The sequence below is a fragment of the Entelurus aequoreus genome, linkage group LG16 (genome assembly GCF_033978785.1).
Source record: "Entelurus aequoreus isolate RoL-2023_Sb linkage group LG16, RoL_Eaeq_v1.1, whole genome shotgun sequence".
In the NCBI taxonomy this organism is placed as follows: Eukaryota; Metazoa; Chordata; class Actinopteri; order Syngnathiformes; family Syngnathidae; genus Entelurus; species Entelurus aequoreus.
This window is the reverse complement of record NC_084746.1, coordinates 38,277,297-38,301,769: the sequence shown is the minus strand read 5'-3', so window position 1 is coordinate 38,301,769 and position 24,473 is coordinate 38,277,297. Positions and strand designations below refer to the sequence as shown.

Below are 24,473 nucleotides of genomic sequence, written 5' to 3'. Positions count from 1 at the left end.
TATTTCTGCAAGACAATGCCAAGCCACGCGTTACAACAACGTGGCTTCATAGTAAAAGAGTGCGGGTACTAGACTGGCCTGCCTGTAGTCCAGACCTGTCTCCCATTGAAAATGTGTATTGCAATATGAAGCCTAAAATAGCAGAAGGGAGACTGTTGAACAACTTAAGCTGTACATCAAACAAGAATGGGAAAGAATTCCACTTCAAAAATGTGTCTCCTCAGTTCCCAAACGTTTACTGAGTGTTGTTAAAAGGAAAGGCCATGTAACACAGTGGTAAAATGCCCCTCTGACAACTTTTTTTGCAATGTGTTGCTGCCATTCAATTCTAAGTTAATGATTATTTGCAAAAAAAAATTAAGTTCCTCAGTGGGAACATTAAATATCTTGTCTTTGCAGTCTATTCAATTGAATATAAATTGAAAAGGATTTGCAAATCATTGTATTCTGTTTTTATTTACCATTTACACTACGTGACAACTTCACTGGTTTCGGGATTTTTTACAAGTTATTATTTTATTGATATCCTTTTGTTTTAAATAATGTTTTTCCAAAAATGAATCAAGACGGTAAATTTAGACCAAATGCGATTGTCGTCCATTTTTGTCACCAACTCCTGGAAAAAATAAATACAAATTTGCTCCGAGATTATTATTTGTTCAATAATCCTGACAGCACACACACACACACACACACATATACTGTATATTTAAGATATCAATTATTAACACCTTCAATCTCTTCATCCTTGACTGCTGTGTGAGTTTCTTTTTTCATCTGGCAGGCTTTGTTTGTCCTCTCCCTGGCCTTTGGATGCTCCATGCTTTCTGAATGCCAATTTTTCAAGCATCCCACCGAGAGGGTGACCATGGCCGGTATCCTCTGACACTGTGTGTGTGTGTGTGTGTGTGTGTGTGTGTGTGTGTGTGTGTGTGTGTGTGTGTGTGTGTGTGTGTGTGTGTGTGTGTGTGTGTGTGTGTGTGTGTGTGTGTGTGTGTGTGTGTGTGTGTGTGTGTGTGTGTGTGTGTGTGTGTGAGTCATTTGGATTAGCAGACAATTGCACGACCTCATATACAGTCGCGATCAAAAGTTTACATACACCTTGTAAAGAACATAATGTCATGGCTGTCTTGAGTTTCCAATACTTTCTACAACTCTTATTTTTTTGTGATAGAGTGATTGGAGCACATACTTGTTGGTCATAAAAAACATTCATGAAGTTTGGTTCTTTTATGAATTTATTATGGGTCTACTTAAAATGTGACCACATCTGCTGGGTCAAAAGTATACATACAACAATGTTAATATTTGGTTACATGTCCCTTGGCAAGTTTTACTGCAATAAGGCGCTTTTTGTAGCCATCAGGCCCAGAGCATAATACTACCACCACCATACTTGACGGTAGGCGTGGTGTTTCTGGGATTAAAGGACTCACCTTTTCTCCTCAAAATAAATTGCTTGGTATTGTGGCCAAACAGCTAAATCTTTGTTTCATCTGACATCACATTGACAAAGATAAGACCTTCTGGAGGAAAATTCTGTGGTCAGATGAAACAAAAATTGAGCTGTTTGGCCACAATACCCAGCAATGTTTGGAGGAGAAAAGGCCTTTAATCCCAGGAACACCTGTCCTACCGTCAAGCATGGTGATGGTAGTATTATACTCTGGGCCTGTTTTGCTGCCAATGGAACTGGTGTTTTATATGGGACAATAAAAAAAGGAGGATTACCTCCAAATTCTTCAGGACAACCTAAAATCATCAGCCCGGAGGTTGGGTCTTGGGCGCAGTTGGGTGTTCCAACAGGACAATGTGTCACGATTTAACAAGCTGGCGGACCCAAAAGCCGACAAGAGAGGCAGATAAAAAGTCCAAAGGGTTTAATTCAGGCATACGAGGGAGGTGGGAAAGGCGCCGAGTCGAGGAACAAGCTACCAAGAGCAAAGGCACAAACAAAAGATCAACAAGATCGTCAAAATGCTGCGAGAACTGTCGAGAAGCGTTTCCACTTGGAGAGCTGGGAAACGATCTGGCATCGTCGTGTGAGGAGGCCAGGGCTTTTGTGGAGTGAAAGTGATTAGCCGATGGCAGGCAGGTGAGTGGGCTGATCAGCGCCAGGTGTGCCAGACTGGGAAGCCAGGAACCCAAACTCCGCCCACACATGACCACACCCAGACAGACACATGCATGGACTGTGACACAATGACCCCGAACACACGTCAAAAGTGGTAAAGGAATGGCTAAATCAGGCTAGAATTAAGGTTTTAGAATGGCCTTCCCAAAGTCCTGACTTAAATGTGTGGACAATGCTGAAGAAACAAGTCCATGTCAGAAAATGTCAATTTTGTCAAGAGTGGTCAAAAATTCAAGCAGAAACTTGCCAGAAGCTTGTGGATGGCTACAAAAAGCGATTATTGCAGTAAAACTTGCCAAGGGACATGTAACCAAATATTAACATTGCTGTATGTATACTTTTGACCCAGCAGATGTGGTCACATTTTAAGTAGACCCATAATAAATTAATGAAAGAACCAAACTTGATGAATGTTTTTTGTGACCAACAAGTATGTGCTCCAATCACTCTATCACAAAAAATAAGAGTTGTAGAAATTATTGGAAACTCAAGACAGCCATGACATCATGTTCTTTACAAGTGTATGTAAACTTTTGATCACGACTGTAGATACCCCTGAAAAGGTCTGAATTATATCACTGAAATCCATGCAGCATGCACTGAAATAAGAATATGATCACTAAGAAAAAAAAAAAGAAGTAATTGATCTGCATAAAACAGCAAAAATATTGTGAAAATTAGATAACACATCTGCCCACCTTGGGGAAATGTAGTACCACAGATTACAGAAGCTAGCTCTCTAATTAGCACTACAGGCTCAATAACTCCACAAGGACATTTTGGTGAATTCACTGAGGAATTTGTGAAACTGGAACAACGCAAAAAGAATGGGATTGTAAATAACACTAACACACACAATCCTAAACGTGTCAGCATATTAGCTAATGCTAACGAGACTAGCTTCATGTCACTAGCACGTACAAATATGCATGAAAACCCCTCCAACAGACATCACACATTGGAGGGTTTAGTAAGTATGAATAGTTTTGGTTATATTGTAAAACGAACAAACTTTGCTTAGAGTGATGAATGAAGAATCCATACGAGTAGAAATGCTATGGACGACTAGAAGACGGAACTGGACCTGTACTTCTGGTTCAAAGCACTAAACGGAAGGAAATACTGTAGACGTTCACCCGGCAGCACCTACAGTGAGCGAACTCGTCCAAAAGGTGGCACCGTAACACAAACAACAGTGTCTCCGATTGTGTTTAATGAAAACAATTTGTCGAACACACAATGTTATGGCCGTTAGCGAAGAAAATTACATAAAAATCATAGGGAAAAAGTATCGTCTTATACTCTGGAATTTAGGTAACTTTAGAGGTTGTGTTACAGTTAGGGTTGAGAGATTAAAAAGGTTTGTTTTGGGGTATTTTTCAAAGCACCATTCTGCAAATGATCCCCCAGGCCGCATTTTGAACACCACTGGTTTACCTATTGCACCGTATAGGCACAGTTTTGTCAAACGACTGAAGAGTCACTCTAAGCCAGGGGTCACCAACGCGGCGCCCGCGGGCACCAGGTCGCCCGTAAGGACCAGATGAGTCGCCCGCTGGCCTGTTCTAAAAATAGCTCAAATAGCAGCACTCTCGTCAGCTGATGCGCGGGCGCGTAACTGCGGCTGCTTGGCAACCAGCCAAACCCCACTTAATAAAATTATATTTTATTTTAGAGCATATCCACATCCCTATTCACCTAGGCAACCCCAGGAAATGTATATAATTCGGCATTATCAGTTTACGTTCACGCGCAGGTATAACACGGCGCGCTCCCGTCTCGTCTGCTGGTGCGCGAGCCCGGTAATTAGACAGCTGTGTCCAATCAAGGAGTACAAAAGACGCCAGCGCAGAGTGCAGAAAGCTTTGGTTCATTACAGATAACACAGAGTTGTGCCAAAAGTGTACTATAACCAAAAGCTGAACGGACAGCCGGTAAGATTGGACTTTATTTCTCTTTGTGGGTGTGGCGCACCTGTTGCGCTGGTGAGATGGGGGGTGTGTGCATGTAGCGTGCTTAGTCTGGAGGCTAAATACACACAGTGTTTTGTGTAACTGTTGTTTAGTAAGGAAGTGTTGATATTCTTTGTTTAGTTTGATAAATGTTGGAGCAGTTTGCTTCATCAGGAGGGTGAAGTCGCTCAACTTAAAGGCCTACTGAAACCCACTACTACCAACCACGCAGTCTGATAGTTTATATATCAATGATGAAATCTTAACATTGCAACACATGCCAATACGGCTTATAAAGTGCAATTTTAAAATTCCCGCCACACTTCCGGTTGAAAAACTCCTTTGGATATGATTTATGCGCGTGACGTCACAAAAGCAACGGAAGTGGTTGGACCCCATCGGACCCGATAGAAAAGCCTCTTGTTTTCTTCGACAAAATTCCACAGTATTCTGGGCATCTGTGTTGGTGAATCTTTTGCAATTTGTTTAATGAACAATGGAGACTGCAAAGAAGAACGTTGTAGGTGGGATCGATCGGTGTCTTAGCGGCTAAGTACAATACTGTAATATCTGTGATATTTGCATTAGTGTACTGTGTCTTTAAGGGTTTGGGGAACGCACATGCGCGAGTGAGTTGGCGGAGAACTTGAGTGTGTGTGAGCGTGAGTTTTGGCTAACAGCAGCTCGTGTATGTGTGTGCGTTACTTTTTGAACTACAACCAGTTACCGCTTGTTAATAAAGCGATTGAGCAGCGCATCCTCGTCTGTGTGACTCCTTCTCCACTGCGGGGCATTACAATACTTACAGCAACACAACAAGGACTACTTACCCTGACGCCTAGCCGATGCTTGCCGCCAAACCCACGGATTAAGTCCTTCGTCGCGCCGTTGATCGCTGGAATGCAGGTGAGCACGGCTGTTGATGGGAAGATGAGGGCTGGCTGGCGTAGGTGGAGCGCTAATGTTTGATCATAGTTCTGTGAGGTCCGGTTGCTAAGTTGCTAAATTAGCCTTAGCGTCGTTAGCAACAGCATAGTTAAGCCTTACCAGGCTGAGAATTTGTAACCGTGTAGTTACATGTACATGGTTTAATATTATTGTTGGTCTTCTGTCTATCTTTCCAGTCAGGGGTTTATTTATTTTGTTTCTATCCTCATTTGAGAACGACGCTAGCACGTTAGCTCAGTAGCTAAGTGTCACCGATGTATTGTCTTGGAGATAAAAGTCACTTTAAATGTTCTTTTCGCGTGCTCGACTATCATTTTCAAGAGGATATAGTATCCGAGGTGGTTTAAAATACAAATCCGTGATCCACAATAGAAAAAGGAGAGAGTACATAGTTCTGTGAGGTCCGGTTGCTAAGTTGCTAAATTAGCCTTAGCGTCGTTAGCAACAGCATAGTTAAGCCTTACCAGGCTGAGAATTTTTAACCGTGTAGTTACATGTACATGGTTTAATATTATTGTTGGTCTTCTGTCTATCCTTCCAGTCAGGGGTTTATTTATTTTGTTTCTATCTTCATTTGAGAACGATGCTAGCACGTTAGCTCAGTAGTATTGTCAATGTATTGTCTTGGAGATAAAAGTCACTTTAAATGTCCATTTCGCGTGCTCGACTCTCATTTTCAAGAGGATATAGTATCCGAGGTGGTTTAAAATACAAATCCGTGATCCACAATAGAAAAAGGAGTGTGGAATCCAATGAGCCAGCTTGTACCTAAGTTACGGTCAGAGCGAAAAAAGATACGTCCATCACTGCCTCTCAAGTCCTTCACTGTAACGTTCCTCATCTACGAACCTTTATCCTCGCTCAAATTAATGGGGTAATCGTCACTTTCTCGGTCCGAATCTCTCTCGCTCCATTGTAAACAATGGGGAATTGTGAGGAATACTAGCTCCTGTGACGTCACGCTACTTCCGGTACAGGCAAGGCTTTTTTTTATCAGCGAGCAAAAGTTGCAAACTTTATCGGCGATTTTCTCTACTAAATCCTTTCAGCAAAAATATGGCAATATCGCGAAATGATCAAGTATGACACAGAATGGATCTGCTATTCCCGTTTAAATAAAAAAATATCATTTCAGTAGGCCTTAACGTAAATGACCGCCATAACCACAACACCAGGGGGTGCTCCACTAACCACGTTAAACCCAGATTCCGAACTAACAAAGGTCTTAACTCATTCTCTTTCTATGCCACATCAATGTGGAATGCGCTCCCAACAGGTATAAAAGAAAGGGCATCTCTATCCTCCTTCAAAACCGCTATAAAAGTTCACCTCCAGGCAGCTACAACCCTAAACTAACACCCTCCCCGGATTGCTAATAATCAAATGTAAACAATCAAATGCAGATTCTTTTTCTTATGCCTTCTGATCTCTCTCTCTCTCTCTCTCTCTATGTCCACTACTTGATGTCCATATCCCCCCCCCCCACCCCCCCTCCACACTCCTGATTGTAAATAATGTAAATAATTCAATGTGATTATCTTGTGTGATGACTGTATTATGATGATAGTATATATGATAGTATATATCTGTATCATGAATCAATTTAAGTGGACCCCGACTTAAACAAGTTGAAAAACTTATTCGGGTGTTACCATTTAGTGGTCAATTGTACGGAATATGTACTTCACTGTGCAACCTACTAATAAAAGTCTCAATCAATCAATCAATCTTTAAAGTGTTGGATTTAACTGTGTTGGATCATTGGCTGCTAGTGAGGGCATGGAAAAGGGGTATTTTTTCTACCAGCAGACAGCGTTTAAGATTGAGTGTTTCACTGCTAAATTAATAATATATTTATATTGGATATGGATTTTAAATATGTATCTAAAATAGGTGGTTAATTGGTTAGGTATTTATGTATTTGCATATTGGGTTTTCTGCTGCATTTATCTATTGTGTTTCTGGTGTTAAATGTATTGTATATGTATCTTGATGCATTTATGTTGAGACAATGTATTTAAAATCTGAATTAACTTAAAGGGAAAATATTAATCCATTTTCTTGCACTTGTTTAATTGTTAATTGTTTGATAGCCTGATTAATAATTGTAAATTATGGGATTGATAATTGATTGATTTTTTTACAGCATGTTAATCTTGTGGTGTTTTGTCCTTAAAAGTTTTTCACCGACTAAAGAAGCTAAAGGCTACTAAAGACAGCTAATGACAGCTAAAGAAACTAAAGTCTACTAACACTGCTAAAGACTGCTAAAAAGACTAAAGAAGAAAAAAGAAGCTGTTTCTTCGTTGGAAAAACTTGCAAACTAAAGGAAAATAAAAGGAAAAAAGTAACTACGGTCTGGTCTTTTGAGTGAAATCCAGAAGCCACATTCAGCATTGGTACATCCCTTCAAGTGTGGGATAAGCAAAGTGAAAAAAGCAAAACACTTGACAAGCACTTACCAGTGAGCTGCCTCTATTTTTTAAATGTTATTTATTTACTAGCAAGCTGGTCTCGCTTTGCTCGACATTTTTAATTCTAAGAGAGACAAAACTCAAAAAAAAATTTAAAATCCAAGAAAATATTTTAAAGACTTAATGGTCTTCACTAACTGACAAAGAAACAGATAACAGATTTGGTGTCCAGTTCAAAGTGTGACATGATTTATTTAAAAATTTGAGAGTTGACTTTTGTATTTTACATGAGTTATTATTTGTACAAACATGGTGCAAAGTAATTCATGATTTGTTCAAAAATGTTAGTGGCCAGCAAGTTAAAATGGGATATTGTGATTTCACAAGACTGTCTTAAAAGTGATCATTTGAAAATGTTCAATTTGAAAAATGTGCACTTAGAGAAAATATAAAAATAAAGTGTTGCATATTGATATTTATCTGTTTCTATATACTGTATATTTATTGTGAGAAATCATTAAGATGATGAGTGTTTCCACAAAGATAAATATCATTAATTATTAATAATAACATAGAATTAAAGGTACATTGAGCAAATTGGCTATTTCTGGCCATTGATTTAAGTGTGTATCAAACTGGTAGCCCTTCGCATTAATCAGTACCCAAGAAGTAGCTCTTGGTTTCGAAAAGGTTGGTGACCCCTGTGTGTCTTCGTAGCACTTTTAGAAGTTATAAGGGTTGAGTAGCAACTCTGTCGAGGAGCACACTTCCCGGGCTTGTGGTAGCGGATCTCTGCTGTCACTTGCGTGCCAAATAATTCGCCTTTCGTGATCGCTTGGAAAATACGTTGAATTGTTGTACAGTATTTGGTACTGACGATACTGAAAAAAGCTGGTATCAATGTAATTGTTCATGTTGGTATCGAAGTGTTGACACTTTTGACAACCTAAGTTGGCGATACACAGACTTATTTTCCGACTGCACACAAATATTTTACCTCAACTGTCTGTAATCCCTCATGGTTTCCTGTCTCACGTCACATGGTTTCCTGTTTCACACAACACTTCCTGTTTGGAGTTCGCACACGTCTGGCTGGCTGTTTTCGACGTGGGGCTTGTCGAGTTTGGCGATCGCCTTGTGCAAAGCCAGCACATCTTTTTGTACTTTTTTGTGCTTTTTTGGCTTCGCTATGTCACCTGTGCCGTGACACTTTGCAGCTTGTGTCGATCGGTGCTGCGGACTAGCACACCGAAGCCGGCTAGCATTATTAGCCTGAGATACGGAGGTGGGATTTTTTCTTCTGTTGCTGGATGCGTCGGCAGATAGACCATCGTAATGCCCGCACCGAGGAAAAGCCCGACATAGGAGGAGTTCGAAGAGATGAGGCTCACACTCCACTCCCTATGCGGCGATATGACTGCGGTAAGAGACCACCAGGAGCAGCTTTTGGGCCTGCTGGAGGAGGTAAAACAACTACGCCTCCAGAACGTGGAAAAAGACCGGCGCATTGTGGACCTGGAGCGGCGAGTGGATGAGCTGGAGCAATACTCCCGCATGAATGATGTGGTCATCACCGGGATCAAGATCAAGCTGCGCTCCTACGCGCGTGCGGTCGCCGCGGACAGCGGGGAGCCCAGCATGCAAGAGATACAGTCGGTGGAGCAGCAGGTGGTTTCCTATCTCCAGAGCAGGGGAATAGAGATGGACCTAGAGCACATCGAGGCTTGTCACCCACTGCCCATGAGGAACCAGAGACCACCAGCTGTCATCATGAGATTCGCAAACAGAAAAAAGAAAATCGCACTATTAAGGCAAGGATGCAAACTCAAAGGTACAGATATTTTCATAAATTAACATTTGACCAGGAAAAATGCTGACATCGCAGGGATCGCACGACAACTTAAAGGCCTACTGAAATGAATTTTTTTTATTTAAACGGGGATAGCAGATCTATTCTATGTGTCATACTTGATCATTTCGCGATATTGCCATATTTTTGCTGCAAGGATTTAGTATAGAACAACGACGATAAAGATTGCAACTTTTGGTATCTGATAAAAAAAAGGCTTGCACCTACCGGAAGTAGCGTGACGTTGTCAGTTGAACATATACGCAAAGTTCCCTATTGTTTACAATGATGGCCGCATGAAGTGAGAGAGATTCGGACCGAGAAAGCGACAATTTCCCCATTAATTTGAGCGAGGATGAAAGATTTGTGGATGAGTAAAGTGCAAGTGAAGGACTAGTGGGGAGTTGAAGCTATTCAGATAGGGAAGATGCTGTGAGAGCCGGGGGTGACCTGATAATCAGCTGGGAATGACTACAACAGTAAATAAACACAAGACATATATATACTCTATTAGCCACAACACAACCAGGCTTATATTTAATATGCCACAAATTAATCCTGCATAAAAACACTTGCGTGTTTGTTATGCTAGCTCCTATGCTAGCTCCTAGCTCCATAGAACACGCCAATACAATTCAAACACCTGATCAACACACACAATCACTCAGCCCAAAAGACCGTTCACGTAACCCAAGGTTCATAAAGCTTATATATTTTTAAAAAGTTACGTACATACGCAAAAAAAAGTTGCGCACATACGGTCAAGCGATCAAATGTTTAGAAGCCAAAGCTGCATACTCACAGTAGCACGTCTGCGTCTTTGTCATCCAAATCAAAGTAATCCTGGTAAGAGTTTGTGTTGTCCCAGTTCTCTACAGGCGTCTGTGTATCGAAGTCAAAAGTCCTCCTGGTTAGAGTCTCTGTTATCCGAGTTCTTCCATCTTGACTGCATCTTTCGGAAATGTAAACAAAGAAGCGCCGGCTGTGTACTGTTGTTGCTGACTACGTTCGAAAAATACGTCCATTTCGCACCGACAACTTTCTTCTTTGCTTGCTCAGCTTCCTTCTCCATAATGCAATGAACATGATTGCAACAGATTCACGAACACAGATGTCCAGAATACTGTGGAATTATGAAATGAAAACAGAGCTTTTTCGTATTGGCTTCAATGTGGAAGGCATACCCGTGTTCGCCGGTCTACGTCACGTGCTTACGTCATCCTCAGAGGCGTTTCGAACCGGAAGTTTAGCGGCAAATTTAAAATGTCACTTTATAAGTTAACCCGGCCGTATTGGCATGTGTTATAATGTTAAGATTTCATCATTGATATATAAACTATCAGACTGCGTGGTCGGTAGTAGTGGGTTTCAGTAGGCCTTTAAAAGGCAAAGCAAGATTCAACAAACCTGGGTAACGAACTGTAAGATCTTCATTAAATGAAATGGGACGCCGGAGGAAGCAAAAGTCTTGGTGATAAGGAACATAGAAGATCTTGACAAGTATTGACATTAATGCAGTATCAATGTAGCTTTGTGACCTTTACATCATCTAAATGCTACCCACACCAAGAACACAGACCACACCAAGTATTGATATGGACATGTTACAGAAGATCCTACAACACCAACAAAAAGAACTGGACATGTGTGAGTATCAAGAGCACGCCACAATAGAGACTGATATGGAGATCGACCCTGATAATAATTTTTTCTCTGCTATTGTAAAAAACTGTAATTATTTTACCTGTGAACAATATGAAAACAGTGTAAAATCAGAAGATAGTCTGTCAATAATACATTTCAATAGTCGAAGCATGTACACTAACTTTGAGGCTATCAAGGATTACTTGAAAGAATTTAGTCATCCATTTACCATTATTGCAATTACTGAAACCTGGTTCAACAATGATAAAGGTATTGAATTTAGTCTGAATGGCTATGAATTAAGATACATAAACAGAATAAATAAAATAGGAGGAGGGGTCGCATTCATAAATCTGTTACATTTTAAAGTTTTAACAAACATGACCATAGCAATCAATGGATTATTTGAATGTTTAACAGTGGAAATCCTAAATGACAAAAAGACACATATCTTCATGAGTTGTATATATCAGGCACCTGGTTCAAGCATAGAAACTTTCAATGAGTGGATGGGTAAACTATTTTCCTCTGTGAACCATACATTCATCTTTTTCTGTGGTGATTTTAACATTGATTTGTTAAACTCAACCAAACAAAAACATGTTGATGACTTAATTGACACAATGTACAGCTTGTCTCTATATCCAACCATAACCAAACCAAGCAGAATAACAACACATAGTGCCACAATCATTGACAACATTTTTACTAACATTATGGGAAATCAAGTCACCAGTGGCCTATTTATATGTGATATCACTGACCATTTACCTGTTTTTACTTTATATGACTGTCATCTCAAGAAAACCAAAGACACTATGGCAAAAATCTCTAAACGAATAACAACTAAAGTAAACAATCTGTGCCCTAAACAATAGTTTAGCAGTTGAGGATTGGACTTCAGTATACAGAGAACCAAATGTGGACAGTGCTTATTGTAATTTTTTAGACATCTTTACTTCCCTGCATAATAAACATTGCCCCATGAAAGAATATTTTATAAAAGTAAGAAATAAAAATAGCCCTTGGATCACAAAAGGGATAATTAATGCCTTTAAAAAGAAAAACAATCTCTACAAACGTTTCATCAAAATAAAAACAAAAGAAGTTGAACAACGATACAAGAAGTACAAAAATGAATTAACTGATATTATAAGAACAAGCAAACGGTTATATTATTAAAAAAAAACTATATGAAAACAAAAACAATATAAAAGGAACTTGGGATGTTTTGAATAGTCTAATCAAACAAGGATATTCAAACACGCTTTCACCAATTACAGACCAGTCTCTCTTTTGCCTCAGTTCTCAAAAATCTTAGAGAAACTATTTAACTCTCGACTTGAATCTTTTCTTGAGAAGCATCATATAATCAATGACGGTCAGTATGGCTTTAGGTCCAAACGAACAACCTCAATGGCGATAACTGCAGCCATTGAAGAAATTACTAATGCACTGGAGCATAAAAGATATGCAGTTGGTATTTTTATTGATCTAAAGAAAGCCTTTGATACCATTAATCATTCAATTCTACTAGATAAAATGGGGAGATATGGAATTAGGGGGCTGGCTGGTGACTGGTTAAAAAGTTATTTAACAGGGAGGGTACCGTTTGTTAAAATGGGTCAATTTTTATCTGATACTCATTGATTGATTGATACACGCATTGTTTGTGGTGTCCCCCAAGGGTCCGTGTTGGGGCCAAAACTGTTTAATGTATATATTAATGATATGTTTAATACATACAAAGTACTGAAATGTATACTATTTGCAGACAACACAAATATATTCTACAGTAGTGATGACTATAATGAGCTCATAAATACAGTAAACACAGAACTAAACATAGTAAAAAAAATGGATGGACACAAATAAATTATCTTTGAATATAAATAAAACTAAGATAGTGATGTTTGGAAATCACAACATAACGTCTGAACAGAAAATAAGTATTGATGGTACCCAAATTGAAATCGTAAATGAGAATAAATTTTTGGGAGTAATAATTGATAGTAAACTATCATGGAAACCTCATGTCAGACACATTAAAACAAAAATCTCCAAAAGCCTCTCAATTATAAACAAAGCAAAACTATACCTCAATGAAAATGCACTCCGCACTCTATACTGCACCTTGGTACTCCCATACCTTACATACTGTGTTGAAGTATGGGGGAATACTTACCACAACACAATTCATCCTCTGATCATACTACAGAAAAGAGCAGTGCGGATCATTCACAACGTTGGTTATTTAGAACATACTCATAATCTGTTTATGCAATCAAAGTTGCTCAAATTTGATGACCTTGTTAAATATAATACATTAATAATCTTATATAAAGCATTTAACAAATTATTGCCACCTAATCTACAACGTTTTTTTATAAGACGAGTGCAGGCTCATAACTTGAGAGGCTTTGGATATTTCTTATTGCCGAGAGCTCAAACCACTCGTAAACGTTTTTGTGTGTCTGTATGCGGAGTAAAACTATGGAACAAACTGGACTTACAACACAAGCAATGCCAAACTATTAATTGATTTAAACTACTATACAAACATGGGGTCTGGTTCAAATATAGAGATGAGAGTCTTTAATTTGACCTGCTGCTGTACTTTGTCTCAAAGTGTTAACATGTGCTCAATGTTTCCTTACCATTATTGCTATGTTGTCTATTACCATTATTGCTATGTTGTCTATTACCATTGTTGGTATATTCATTATTCCTACATTGTTGATACAAATTATTGTTACAGTGTAATAATTATTGTTACCTGTGGTAATGCCACTATGATACAACATCTGTATTATAATCCTTGAACAAAGTAAGAGTGAAACTCATGTGAATAATCACTGAATGGAGAACTGGGGGTGGGATTAAATAAGTTATCTTCTTCCCACTCCCTTTCAGGCAAAACTGGACAATCATGCATTACATACTATACATTACCTTTTGCACTATATCAATTTATATTATTATGTGTTGTCAACTTTGTACTTTTTTATGTCATTGCCTGAAATAAATAAATAAAAGAAAAAAAAAGAAAAATGAATGACAGACTCCTGCAACTGTCATATATCTCGTATCCTCTTCTTCTTTACTTTTTAATTTGGTTACAGAATTCTCCAAAGAGTCCCCGTCTAAACTGCTTGAAGAATAATCAATAACAGGTAAGGACTATGTATTACATTTCAACGCCTTTTGAATTCAAAAGCACAATTTTCCGCAGTCCTCTGACAAAAACAAAGAAGACAAACCGAGACGGTTTTGTTCCTCAAAGGCAGTGGCAGGCCGTGCGTTTCCCACCTAGGCCTTCAGTGATGTCCCACTCCAATGATTACCTCTCAAAATACCATCATTGATGTCACCACATGACCATTGCTGGAGAAATACTATACAGAAACACATTTACAGTGTACAAAATTGATTATTTTCTGGTGCATTTAAAAATCAATAAACTATTGATTAAGCAATTAAAAACATATTTTATGTGGTACTGTCAAAATTAAAATTGAAAAAAATATACTAACCGTTAAAAAATAAAGAAATTAAATATTTGAACTCAATTTGTAGCACCCATTCGATGCCGTATAAGCCAATGGTACGGCTCGTAGATGCTTGATTCGAGTGGAAGTGGCGGGTATTTCTCCATTTCATCGCCGAGACATCTGAGCTAGCTTCCGGGGTTGGCCGACATTTAAATGTGTGACAATCATGGCTACTTTAACTTTAACTTTAAATATCCTTCTTGAAAATGGCCTTGCAAATATATATATATCTGCCACCTAATCAACTGTCCTTGTTGTGGGTTAAAGAAGTGAGTATTGGTGATTTCTCTGCTAGCCCGGTATGGCTACGGTGCAACACTTCCTGCTTCAGTAAATTGCAACTTGTGATTGGATACTCACTATGGAATGACAAGTGAGTATCCAATCACAGTCACCTATTCAGTGGCCTTGTGGTTAGAGTGTCCGCCCTAAGATCGGTAGGTTGTGAGTTCAAACCCCGGCCGAGTCATACCAAAGACTATACAAATGGGACCCATTACCTCCCTGCTTGTGCTTGGCACTCAGCATAGAGGGTTGGAATTGGGGGTTGAATTCCCGGGCGCGGCCACCGCTGCTGCCCACTGCTCCCCTCACCTCCCTGGGGTTACTCAAGGGGATGGGTCAAATGCAGAGGACACATTTCACCACACCTAGTGTGTGTGTGACAGTCATTGGTACTTCAACTTTAACTTTAACAGTCTCATTAACATCAGGATACCTGGATAGACTACTGTCAACAACTTGAGATCTGATTGGCTATCGCAACTGTCTATCAACTGTATGGGTTCTCAAATTCCTCCGCTAACGGTCCCGGGTGTGGCTCTGCTGATCTGCATAGCACCACCACGGCTCAAACCAGTGAGTATCCAATCTTAGGACGCGTAAATGTCATGTTCAACGTGAGGCCAGCTAGAAGGCCTTACTGACAAAAACTGGTGATCTGATTGGATATGGCAATTATCTATCAACTGTATGTGCCCGTTCACTTACAGTGCACAGACATTGTTTATTTTGAAGGCAGATTTGGTACAACATGGCAGCATAAGCTAGCTGAATTCTGATTGGATACAAACTGTAACCTAAAAACAACAGCACTGGAAGGAGCATAATATGACATGAAGAGAATATGAATACTTTTAGATATTTAGGGAAAGTCAATTAGAAATGACTTTTATCTTTAATTATGATCATGATTTCTGGTTATGTTAGGCCAGAAGAGAAGGCCTTGCTGGCCCTGACGGACCACCACTGCTCAAAGGTGAACAGCAATGAGGTAGAAACAAAAGTGTAATACGTAACATATGTGACTGTGACTCACTTTCTCATTAAAACATCACATACTCCCCAGCAGGTAATAATGCATTTATCCATTTAGGTAAATCCTCAGCCAGCCAGGAAGTTGTCACAAATCCCTTTCCTTGCATATTTGAGTTAAGCTGTTGCAATTTCAATATCAGAAACATCAGTTTACTGAATGTTTTTGGCAAGTATTATTTCCACTGAGTCAAGGAATAGTAATGGCTTTGGTACCAATGTGATCATAATCCACTGGAAGGTCAACTTTTGATGTTTTTCTCCATTTAATTTGTCATATATATACAAAGCCTCCTGCGGCACGTTTATCTTTTCTTCTACAGTTGAAGGTACCAGTTTGCTTTCATTACTCCATACAGATGCTCCACTTCCATCTGTCTTGCCAGTCAACAAACGGCATGGCCAGAAGCTAATCTTATCGTTACATGTTTGTTGTGCCATTGCCATTACCTCATAGCCTTCAGAGGACATCTAAGTAACACCATGTTTTCAGACTAAAAAAGTATATTAGGCCGAAATCTTCATTCCAAAATTATTATTTTTTACCTGACACTGCAAAAATATCAAATGCATGCTATCAAATTGAATCAAAAAACGTTTTGTTCTTAGTTAGCAGAGCGCTTAGGGCCATCGGAAGTGTCTGACGATATTCTGATTAGCAGAACGTCCCCAATACTGGGAGGAGCAGATAAAAATATAAACATTTAGCACTCGCGATGTGATTTATCAAGACTAAAACTGTTCTGCGGCTGCTGTTTTGCGTCTATATTTAGCACGTTTTAAATGTGCGTGCAAACTGGCACAGTCATGCACTGTGAGAAAGGTTGACGTCACGCTGCAAAGACAGAAGATGGAGAGAGAACATTCCGTCTGTGTGCGTGTCAACATATTTATGATTCTATAACTGCTACATGCCTAATTAAAACAAATTCAAATGATTTGTTTTGGTGTCTGCTGGGTTAATTTTTGCTTTACAGTGGGAGATATATCATGATGATATATCTGCTATATGAAAAACATGTCTTGCTATATGCATTTTCTTGCCAAAAGATGGTTCTGTTGTCTAGATCAGTGGTTCTCAAATGGGGGTACGCGTACCCCTGGGGGTACTTGAAGGTATGCCAAGGGGTACGTAAGATTTTTTTTAAATGTCTGTCGAAAAGAACTGTGAAAAGAAATGCAACAATGCAATATTCAGTGTTGACAGCTAGATTTTTTGTGGACATGTTCCATAAATATTGATGTTAAAGGCCTACTGAAATGAATTTTTTTTATTTAAACGGGGATAGCAGATCTATTCTATGTGTCATACTTGATCATTTCGCGATATTGCCATATTTTTGCTGAAAGGATTTAGTATAGAACAACGACGATAAAGATTGCAACTTTTGGTATCTGATAAAAAAAAGGCTTGCACGTACCGGAAGTAGCGTGACGTAGTCAGTTGAACATATACGCAAAGTTCCCTATTGTTTACAATGATGGCCGCATGAAGTGAGAGAGATTCGGACCGAGAAAGCGACAATTTCCCCATTAATTTGAGCGAGGATGAAAGATTTGTGGATGAGTAAAGTGCAAGTGAAGGACTAGTGGGGAGTTGAAGCTATTCAGATAGGGAAGATGCTGTGAGAGCCGGGGGTGACCTGATATTCAGCTGGGAATGACTACAACAGTAAATAAACACAAGACATATATATACTCTATTAGCCACAACACAACCAGGCTTATATTTAATATGCCACAAATTAATCCTGCATAAAAACACCTGCGTGTTTGTTATGCTAGCTCCTAGCTCCTCTGCTAGCTCCTAGCTCCATAGAACACGCCAATACAATTCAAACACCTGATCAACACACACAATCACTCAGCCCAAAAGACCGTTCACCTAACCCAAAGTTCATAAAGCTTATATATTTTTAAAAAGTTACGTACGTGACGCGCACGTACGGTCAAGTTATCGAATGTTTAGCAGCCAAGGCTGCATACTCACGGTACCTGATATTCAGCTGGGAATGACTACAACAGTAAATAAACACAAGACATATATATACTCTATTAGCCACAACACAACCAGGCTTATATTTAATATGCCACAAATTAATCCTGCATAATAACACCTGCGTGTTTGTTATGCTAGCTCCTAGCTCCTCTGCTAGCTCCTAGCTCCATAGAACACGCCAATACAATTCAAACACCTGATCAACACACACAATCACTCAGCCCAAAAGACCGTTCACCTAACCCAAAGTTCATAAAGCTTATATATTTTTAAAAAGTTACGTACGTGACGCGCACGTACGGTACGGTACGTGTTATGCTAGCTCCTAGCTCCTCTGCTAGCTCCTAGCTCCATAGAACACGCCAATACAATTCAAACACATGATCAACACACACAATCACTCAGCCCAAAAGACCGTTCACCTAACCCAAGGTTCATAAAGCTTATATATTTTAAAAAAGTTACGTACATACGCAAAAAAAAGCCAAAGCTGCATACTCACAGTAGCACGTCTGCGTCTTTGTCATCCAAATCAAAGTAATCCTGGTAAGAGTCTGTGTTGTCCCAGTTCTCTACAGGCGTCTGTGTATCCAAATCAAAAGTCCTCCTGGTTAGAGTCTCTGTTATCCGAGTTCTTCCATCTTGACTGCATCTTTCGGGAATGTAAACAAAGAAGCGCCGGCTGTGTACTGTTGTGGCTGACTACGTTCGAAAAATACGTCCATTTCGCACCGACAACTTTCTTCTTTGCTTGCTCGGCTTCCTTCTCAATAATGCAATGAACATGATTGAAACAGATTCACGAACACAGATGTCCAGAATACTGTGGAATTATGAAATGAAAACAGAGCTTTTTCGTATCGGCTTCAATGTGGAAGGCATACCCGTGTTCGCCGGGCTACGTCACACGCATACGTCATCCTCAGAGGCGTTTCGAACCGGAAGTTTAGCGGCAAATTTAAAATGTCACTTTATAAGTTAACCCGGCCGTATTGGCATGTGTTATAATGTTAAGATTTCATCATTGATATATAAACTATCAGACTGCGTGGTCGGTAGTAGTGGGTTTCAGTAGGCCTTTAAAGATTTCTTTTTTTGTGAAGAAATGTTTAGAATTAAGTTCATGAATCCAGACGGATCTCTATTACAATCCCCAAAGAGGGCACTTTAAGTTGATGATTACTTCTGTGTGTAGAAATCTTTATTTATAATTGAATCACTTGTTTAATTTTCAACACGTTTTTAGTTATTTTTAAATTTTTTTTCCAAATAGTTCAAGAAAGACCACAACAAATGAGCAATATTTTGCACAGTTACACAGTTTAATAAATCAGAAACTGATGACATAGTGCTGTCTTTTTTTCAAACAAAAATGCTTTGCTCTGATTAGGGGCTACTTGAATTAAAAAAATGTTCACAGTGGGTACATCACTGATCTAGATGGCGCTGCAATATAGCCTAGAAAAGGTAATACATATTATATTTGTGTTCTGCATGTCAACAACATGACAAAAACGCCATAGGTTGGAAATAAGTGTCTCCATGGTGGTCGGTATACACGCAAAAAAACTAATTTAAATGGGGCTGCACCACTTTTGCATTTCTTATTATCTTAGAACAGTGTTTCTTAACCTTGTTGGAGGTACCGAACCCCACCAGTTGCATATTCGCATTCACCGAGCCCTTCTTTAGTGAAAAATAAAATGTTGTTTTTTTTCAAATTCAAGACAAAGTTATATGTTTTTGGTAACACTTTAGTATGGGGAACATATTGTAAGTAACAAAGACTTAATTTAGAGTTTTTTGGACACTAGGGGAAGACTTATTTTAGAGTTATTTGGTTAGGGTTAGAGGGCTAGGGCCAGGGTTAGAGGGTTAGGGTTATAATAAGGCCGTGCCGAATAAGGCATTAATAAGGACTTAATAATGACTAGTTAAGAGCCAATATGTTAGTAATTTGCATGTTATTAAGCAACTAATCAATTGTGAATATGTTCCCCATACTAAAGTGTTACCATGTTTTTTTTACTGGTGCACAAAATGATCCTTGTTCAAACAACAAAACCAACACAGTGCATAAACTCACAACAAACGACACACCTGCAAATCAGTGTGACTTCTGCTGTTGCTGTATCCGTAATATGCTGATAGGGAGAAGTTTTTATTTACACGATGAGTCAGGTGTGTTTTGACCTCTGCCGAACCCCTGACCCCGACTCACCGAACCCCTAGGGTTCGATCGAACCCAGGTTAAGAACCGCTGTCTTAGAAAGTCACCCACAACGCCCCCACTAATGGTACAAACTTGTGTTGTCTCTATACCAATATTTTGGTACCGGTACTAAAATGTATTTCAATACTTTTCGATACTTTTTGATACGTTTCTAAATAAAGGGGACCACAAAAAAATTTCATTATTGTCTTTATTTTAACAAAAAATCTTAGGGTACATTAAACATGTTTATTATTGCAATTTAGTCCTTAAATAAAATAGTGAACATACTAGACAACTTGTCTTTAGTAGTAAGTAAACAAACAAAGGCTCCTAATTAATTTGCTGACGTATGCAGTAACATATTGTGTCATTTATCATTCTATTATTTTGTCAACATTATGAGGGAAAAACTGTAAAAATAGATTATTAATCTACTTGCTCATTTACTGTTAATATCTGCTTATTTTCTGTTTTAACATGTTCTATCTACACTTCTGTTAAAATGTAGTAATCACTTATTCTTCTGTTGTTTGATACTTTTGTTTTGGATGATACCACAAATGAAGGTATCGATCCTATACCAAGTAGTTACAGGTTCATACATTGGTCATATTCAAAGTCCTCATGTGTCCAGGGACATATTTCCTGAGTTTATAAACATTATATGAATTTTGTGACGATAAAAAATGTCAATATAATCATAGTTGTATCGACTAGATACGCTCTTGTACTTGGTATCATTACAGTGGATGTCAGGTGTAGATCCACCCATGGCATTTTTTTACATTCAGGCGTGCTAGTTTTTGTTAGCGGTGACACCGGTGAGCTATTGTATCCTCCTACGGTGTGTAGTAAAGCATGTATAGCTATTCCTCGTCCTGCAGTGATAATGGTACATGTAAGAAATGTACTTTATTTGTCGCCATGGAGGCAAGTATTAGTAATTTAGAAGTAACTAAAACACTGCCGATTACGGATGGACATTAATCGCTAGCTAGCTAGCCAAGTACCTCTTACTGATGGTGTTTCAGTGTTATAACTTCACCTTTATCTTTAGTTTTTAGACCAAAATGCGTCCATTCTCCCTTTTCTGTCTACACACTGTGTCTGCTTGTAAGTACTCTGTGTGCGCGCTGCCGAACATGATCCTCTGCTTGTAAAACCTGCAATGTCATGACGTCATGCATGTAAAAAAAATAATATGGCGAACCGGTACTTTTCAAACAGAGTATAGTACCGTTTTTTAGTATTTAATACCGCGATACTATACTAATACTGGTATACCGTACGACCCCGGTACAAACAGTGTTATATTTTGCACACGCTATTGTGACGTCCAGGGCGCATAGTGATGCGAATGATCGTTCTCCCAGGGATGCAGCTTGCAGGTAAGAAATTATTTATTTAAGAAATAAATAATACTGAACAAACAAAAACGGGCTCATAGCACCTAAGGAAGAAACAAAAGGAGCTAGCGTGGGACCTAGAAGGTAAACAGAGCCTTTAGCGTAGGTTTCAGAGCAGGAACAAAAGTCGTCATCTGTTGTAAGGAAACAAACTACGAAGCAAGACCGACTGACTGGGAAGGCAGGCTTTAAATAATAATGACAGTGATGACAAACAGGTGCGCGTCGGAAACACACGCGGCAGGTGAAAACAGTAAGCAGCCATGGCAACAAACTCAGGTGTACAAACAGGCACTCAAGGAGTCCAAAACTAACAGAAAACACAAGTGCCTTGAAAACGTAAACAGAAATATGATCGGGCAGCGGATCAAAACAGCTATTTAGTAAGTGTTATTTGGGTTTTAGTAGATCAGGCACTTCAGCTGTTGTGTAGCATAAAGTCTATGCTGGTCTGTTATGAGAGTGTGTGAAGGACTTTGTCCGTAGTGGCGTTTGCGTCAACCCGGCATGACATAGTTTACACAGTGAAAATGTCATGGTAGACATTTACACCCCCATTATTTACTTTTTACTTTTAAATGATATCTCAATTCTGTACACTGCTGCTGGAATTTAAATTTTCCTGAGGGAACTCTCCTGAAGGAATCAATAAAGTATTATCTATCCATCTATCTAGACCAGGGGTCGGCAACCCAAAATGTTGAAAGAGCCATATTGGACCAAAAATACAAAAACAAATCTGTCTGGAGCCGCAATAAATTAAAAGCCCTATTACATGTGTCGTGAGATATAAATTGAATTAAGAGGACTTAAAGGAAACTAAATGAGCTCAAATATACCTACAAATGAGGCATAATGATGCAATATGTACATATAGCTAGCCTAAATAGCATGTTAGCATCGATTAGCTTGCAGTCATGCAGTGACCAAATATGTCTGATTAGCACTCCACACAAGTCAATAACATCAACAAAACTCACCTTTGTGCACTCATACACAAAGTTGAAAGTGTGGTGGACAAAATGAGACAGAAAAAGAAGTGGCATAAAACACGTCCTCGAAAGTCGGAGAAAGTTATACATATAAACAAACTACGGTGAGTTCAAGGACCGCCAATATTAGTAGGACAAAACGGCGCTCGCCAAATACTCGAATCAGTGAAGCATGTTTAATGTAAACAGTGTGATTTATAACAATTAGGGAGGTTTGTGTCATGTTTGTCCTCCTACAGAAACCATACTAAAACAAAAAAATTGTTTTTTTTTTTCCCCCCTCATCTTTTTCCATTTTTCATACATTTTTGAAAAATCTCCAGAGAGCCACTAGGGCGGCGCTAAAGAGCCGCATGCGGCTCTAGAGCCGCGGGTTGCCGACCCCCGATCTAGACTTAGCCTCCAGAGCCACACCAAGCACCGTGCCAAGCGCCACTCATGACCCCCTCAGGGCGAGTCCTATGCTGCTCGGACCCATTTGAACGTCTGTTTCCCTGCAGGAGCTCCAAGCGGCGTCAGCACAGGACCCAGTGTTACCACAGCTACGTGTGTACATCCCAGACGGCTGGCCAGCATTATTCCCGGGCAATCAAGCACTATTACATGGCGTCAAAAGGGAACTCTCCTTTTGGAATGATGTCTGTGTGGCACAGGGTCTGAACTGAACTGGATGCAAAGTAAACAAAAATAGAATGCTGGACGGCAGCAAAGACTTACAGCGTGTGGAGCAGACGGCGTCCACAAAGTACATCCGTACAATCAACACCAAAATAGGAGCGCAAGACAAGAACTAAAACACTACACACAGGAAAACACCAAAAAACTCAAAATAAGTCACAGTGTGATGTGACAGGTCGTACACCTACTTTGAGACAAGAGCTATAGTGATGCATAGTTGGCTATGGTTTGAATTCATATCCAACAATTGCGAGAACAACTTTTTACTGTCAATATCAGCTGCTGAGTTTCATTGTTTGTTTTCTGCTGGTGGTATGCCCCTGGATTTTTTGAATGAAAAAAATGTGCCTTGGCTCAAAAAAGGGGTCTGGTTAATATCACATGTTACTAAATGTTACATTTGTGTGTAATTTGCATATGATTATAGATTAATTTTTTGTATATATTTACAAAAAAGTGCATTTTTCTTCTATGCAACGTATGTGCCTCTTGGGGCATCACTGCAGGCTTTGTGAGGTCATGTTGCCTCTAAACCAGGGCTATACAACTACATCATGAAGAGGGCCGCAGTTTCAAGAGCCCAAGGGTTCAGAGCCAGACATAGAAATGTGGATGTTTGGTCAGAATGGGCCTCCGCAGGTTATATTCCTTTTAGACTATGTTTACTTAATTACAAAGTAAACACATCGACTTTCACACTGGACCGTCAATACATTCATTATTCTGCCCTCGCTACTCGTTTCCAGCGTGTGCAGCTAGTTAAAGGCATGAAGAAACAGAAGCTCCAGAAGTTTTGTTGAGGATAGATGTTCCTTCTTTTGAAATGTTATCCTTCCTCAGTTTTATTTCTTTACATTTCTTCCTTCATTTTGGCTTGTGATACTGAAAATATAATCATAAGATAAACATAACAAAAGTATAACATCCGTTGTTGTACATTTTACATACATAATGTAAATTGTTTATTTCACATGAATAAAATAGGAGGTTTAGTGTTCATACATTGACACAATAAACTACAGATGCTTACCCATATAGAAATTAAACAACAGCCACATCAAACATTGCACACACTGTAATTGACTTATCACAATTAAAGCTAAGTTAGCAAAAGTCAGATTTTTGCAATTTTTTATAATGTTTTCTTCAGTGTAAAATGAGTAGTCTTCTTCTACTCACCCACTGCTGCTTCATTTTGACACATATGCCTCGCTGTTGCCCCTGCGGGTTGGCATGAGTACTGCACACATGGGCAAAGTTTGAATGGTTTCATCAAGCCTATTTGGGTGATGTTCGGCGGGCCAAATGAAAAGCTGTGGCGGGCCGGATGTGGTCCGCGGGCCGACAGTTGAATAGGCCTGCTCTAAACTAAACAAA

The 24,473-nt window shown here is 39.3% G+C and overlaps 1 protein-coding gene across 1 annotated transcript in view; it reads right to left on the bottom strand.

Moving 5' to 3' along the window:
* Positions 1-22,533, bottom strand: part of LOC133631361 (multidrug resistance-associated protein 1-like) — a 124,838-nt gene extending 102,305 nt beyond the window's left edge. The window contains exon 1 of the mRNA XM_062023557.1: positions 22,407-22,533. Within this exon, the coding sequence (XP_061879541.1) occupies positions 22,407-22,508 (102 nt within the window). The 5' untranslated portion in view covers positions 22,509-22,533. The remainder of the gene's footprint in view (positions 1-22,406) is intronic.
* Between the last annotated feature and the right edge of the window lie 1,940 nt (positions 22,534-24,473).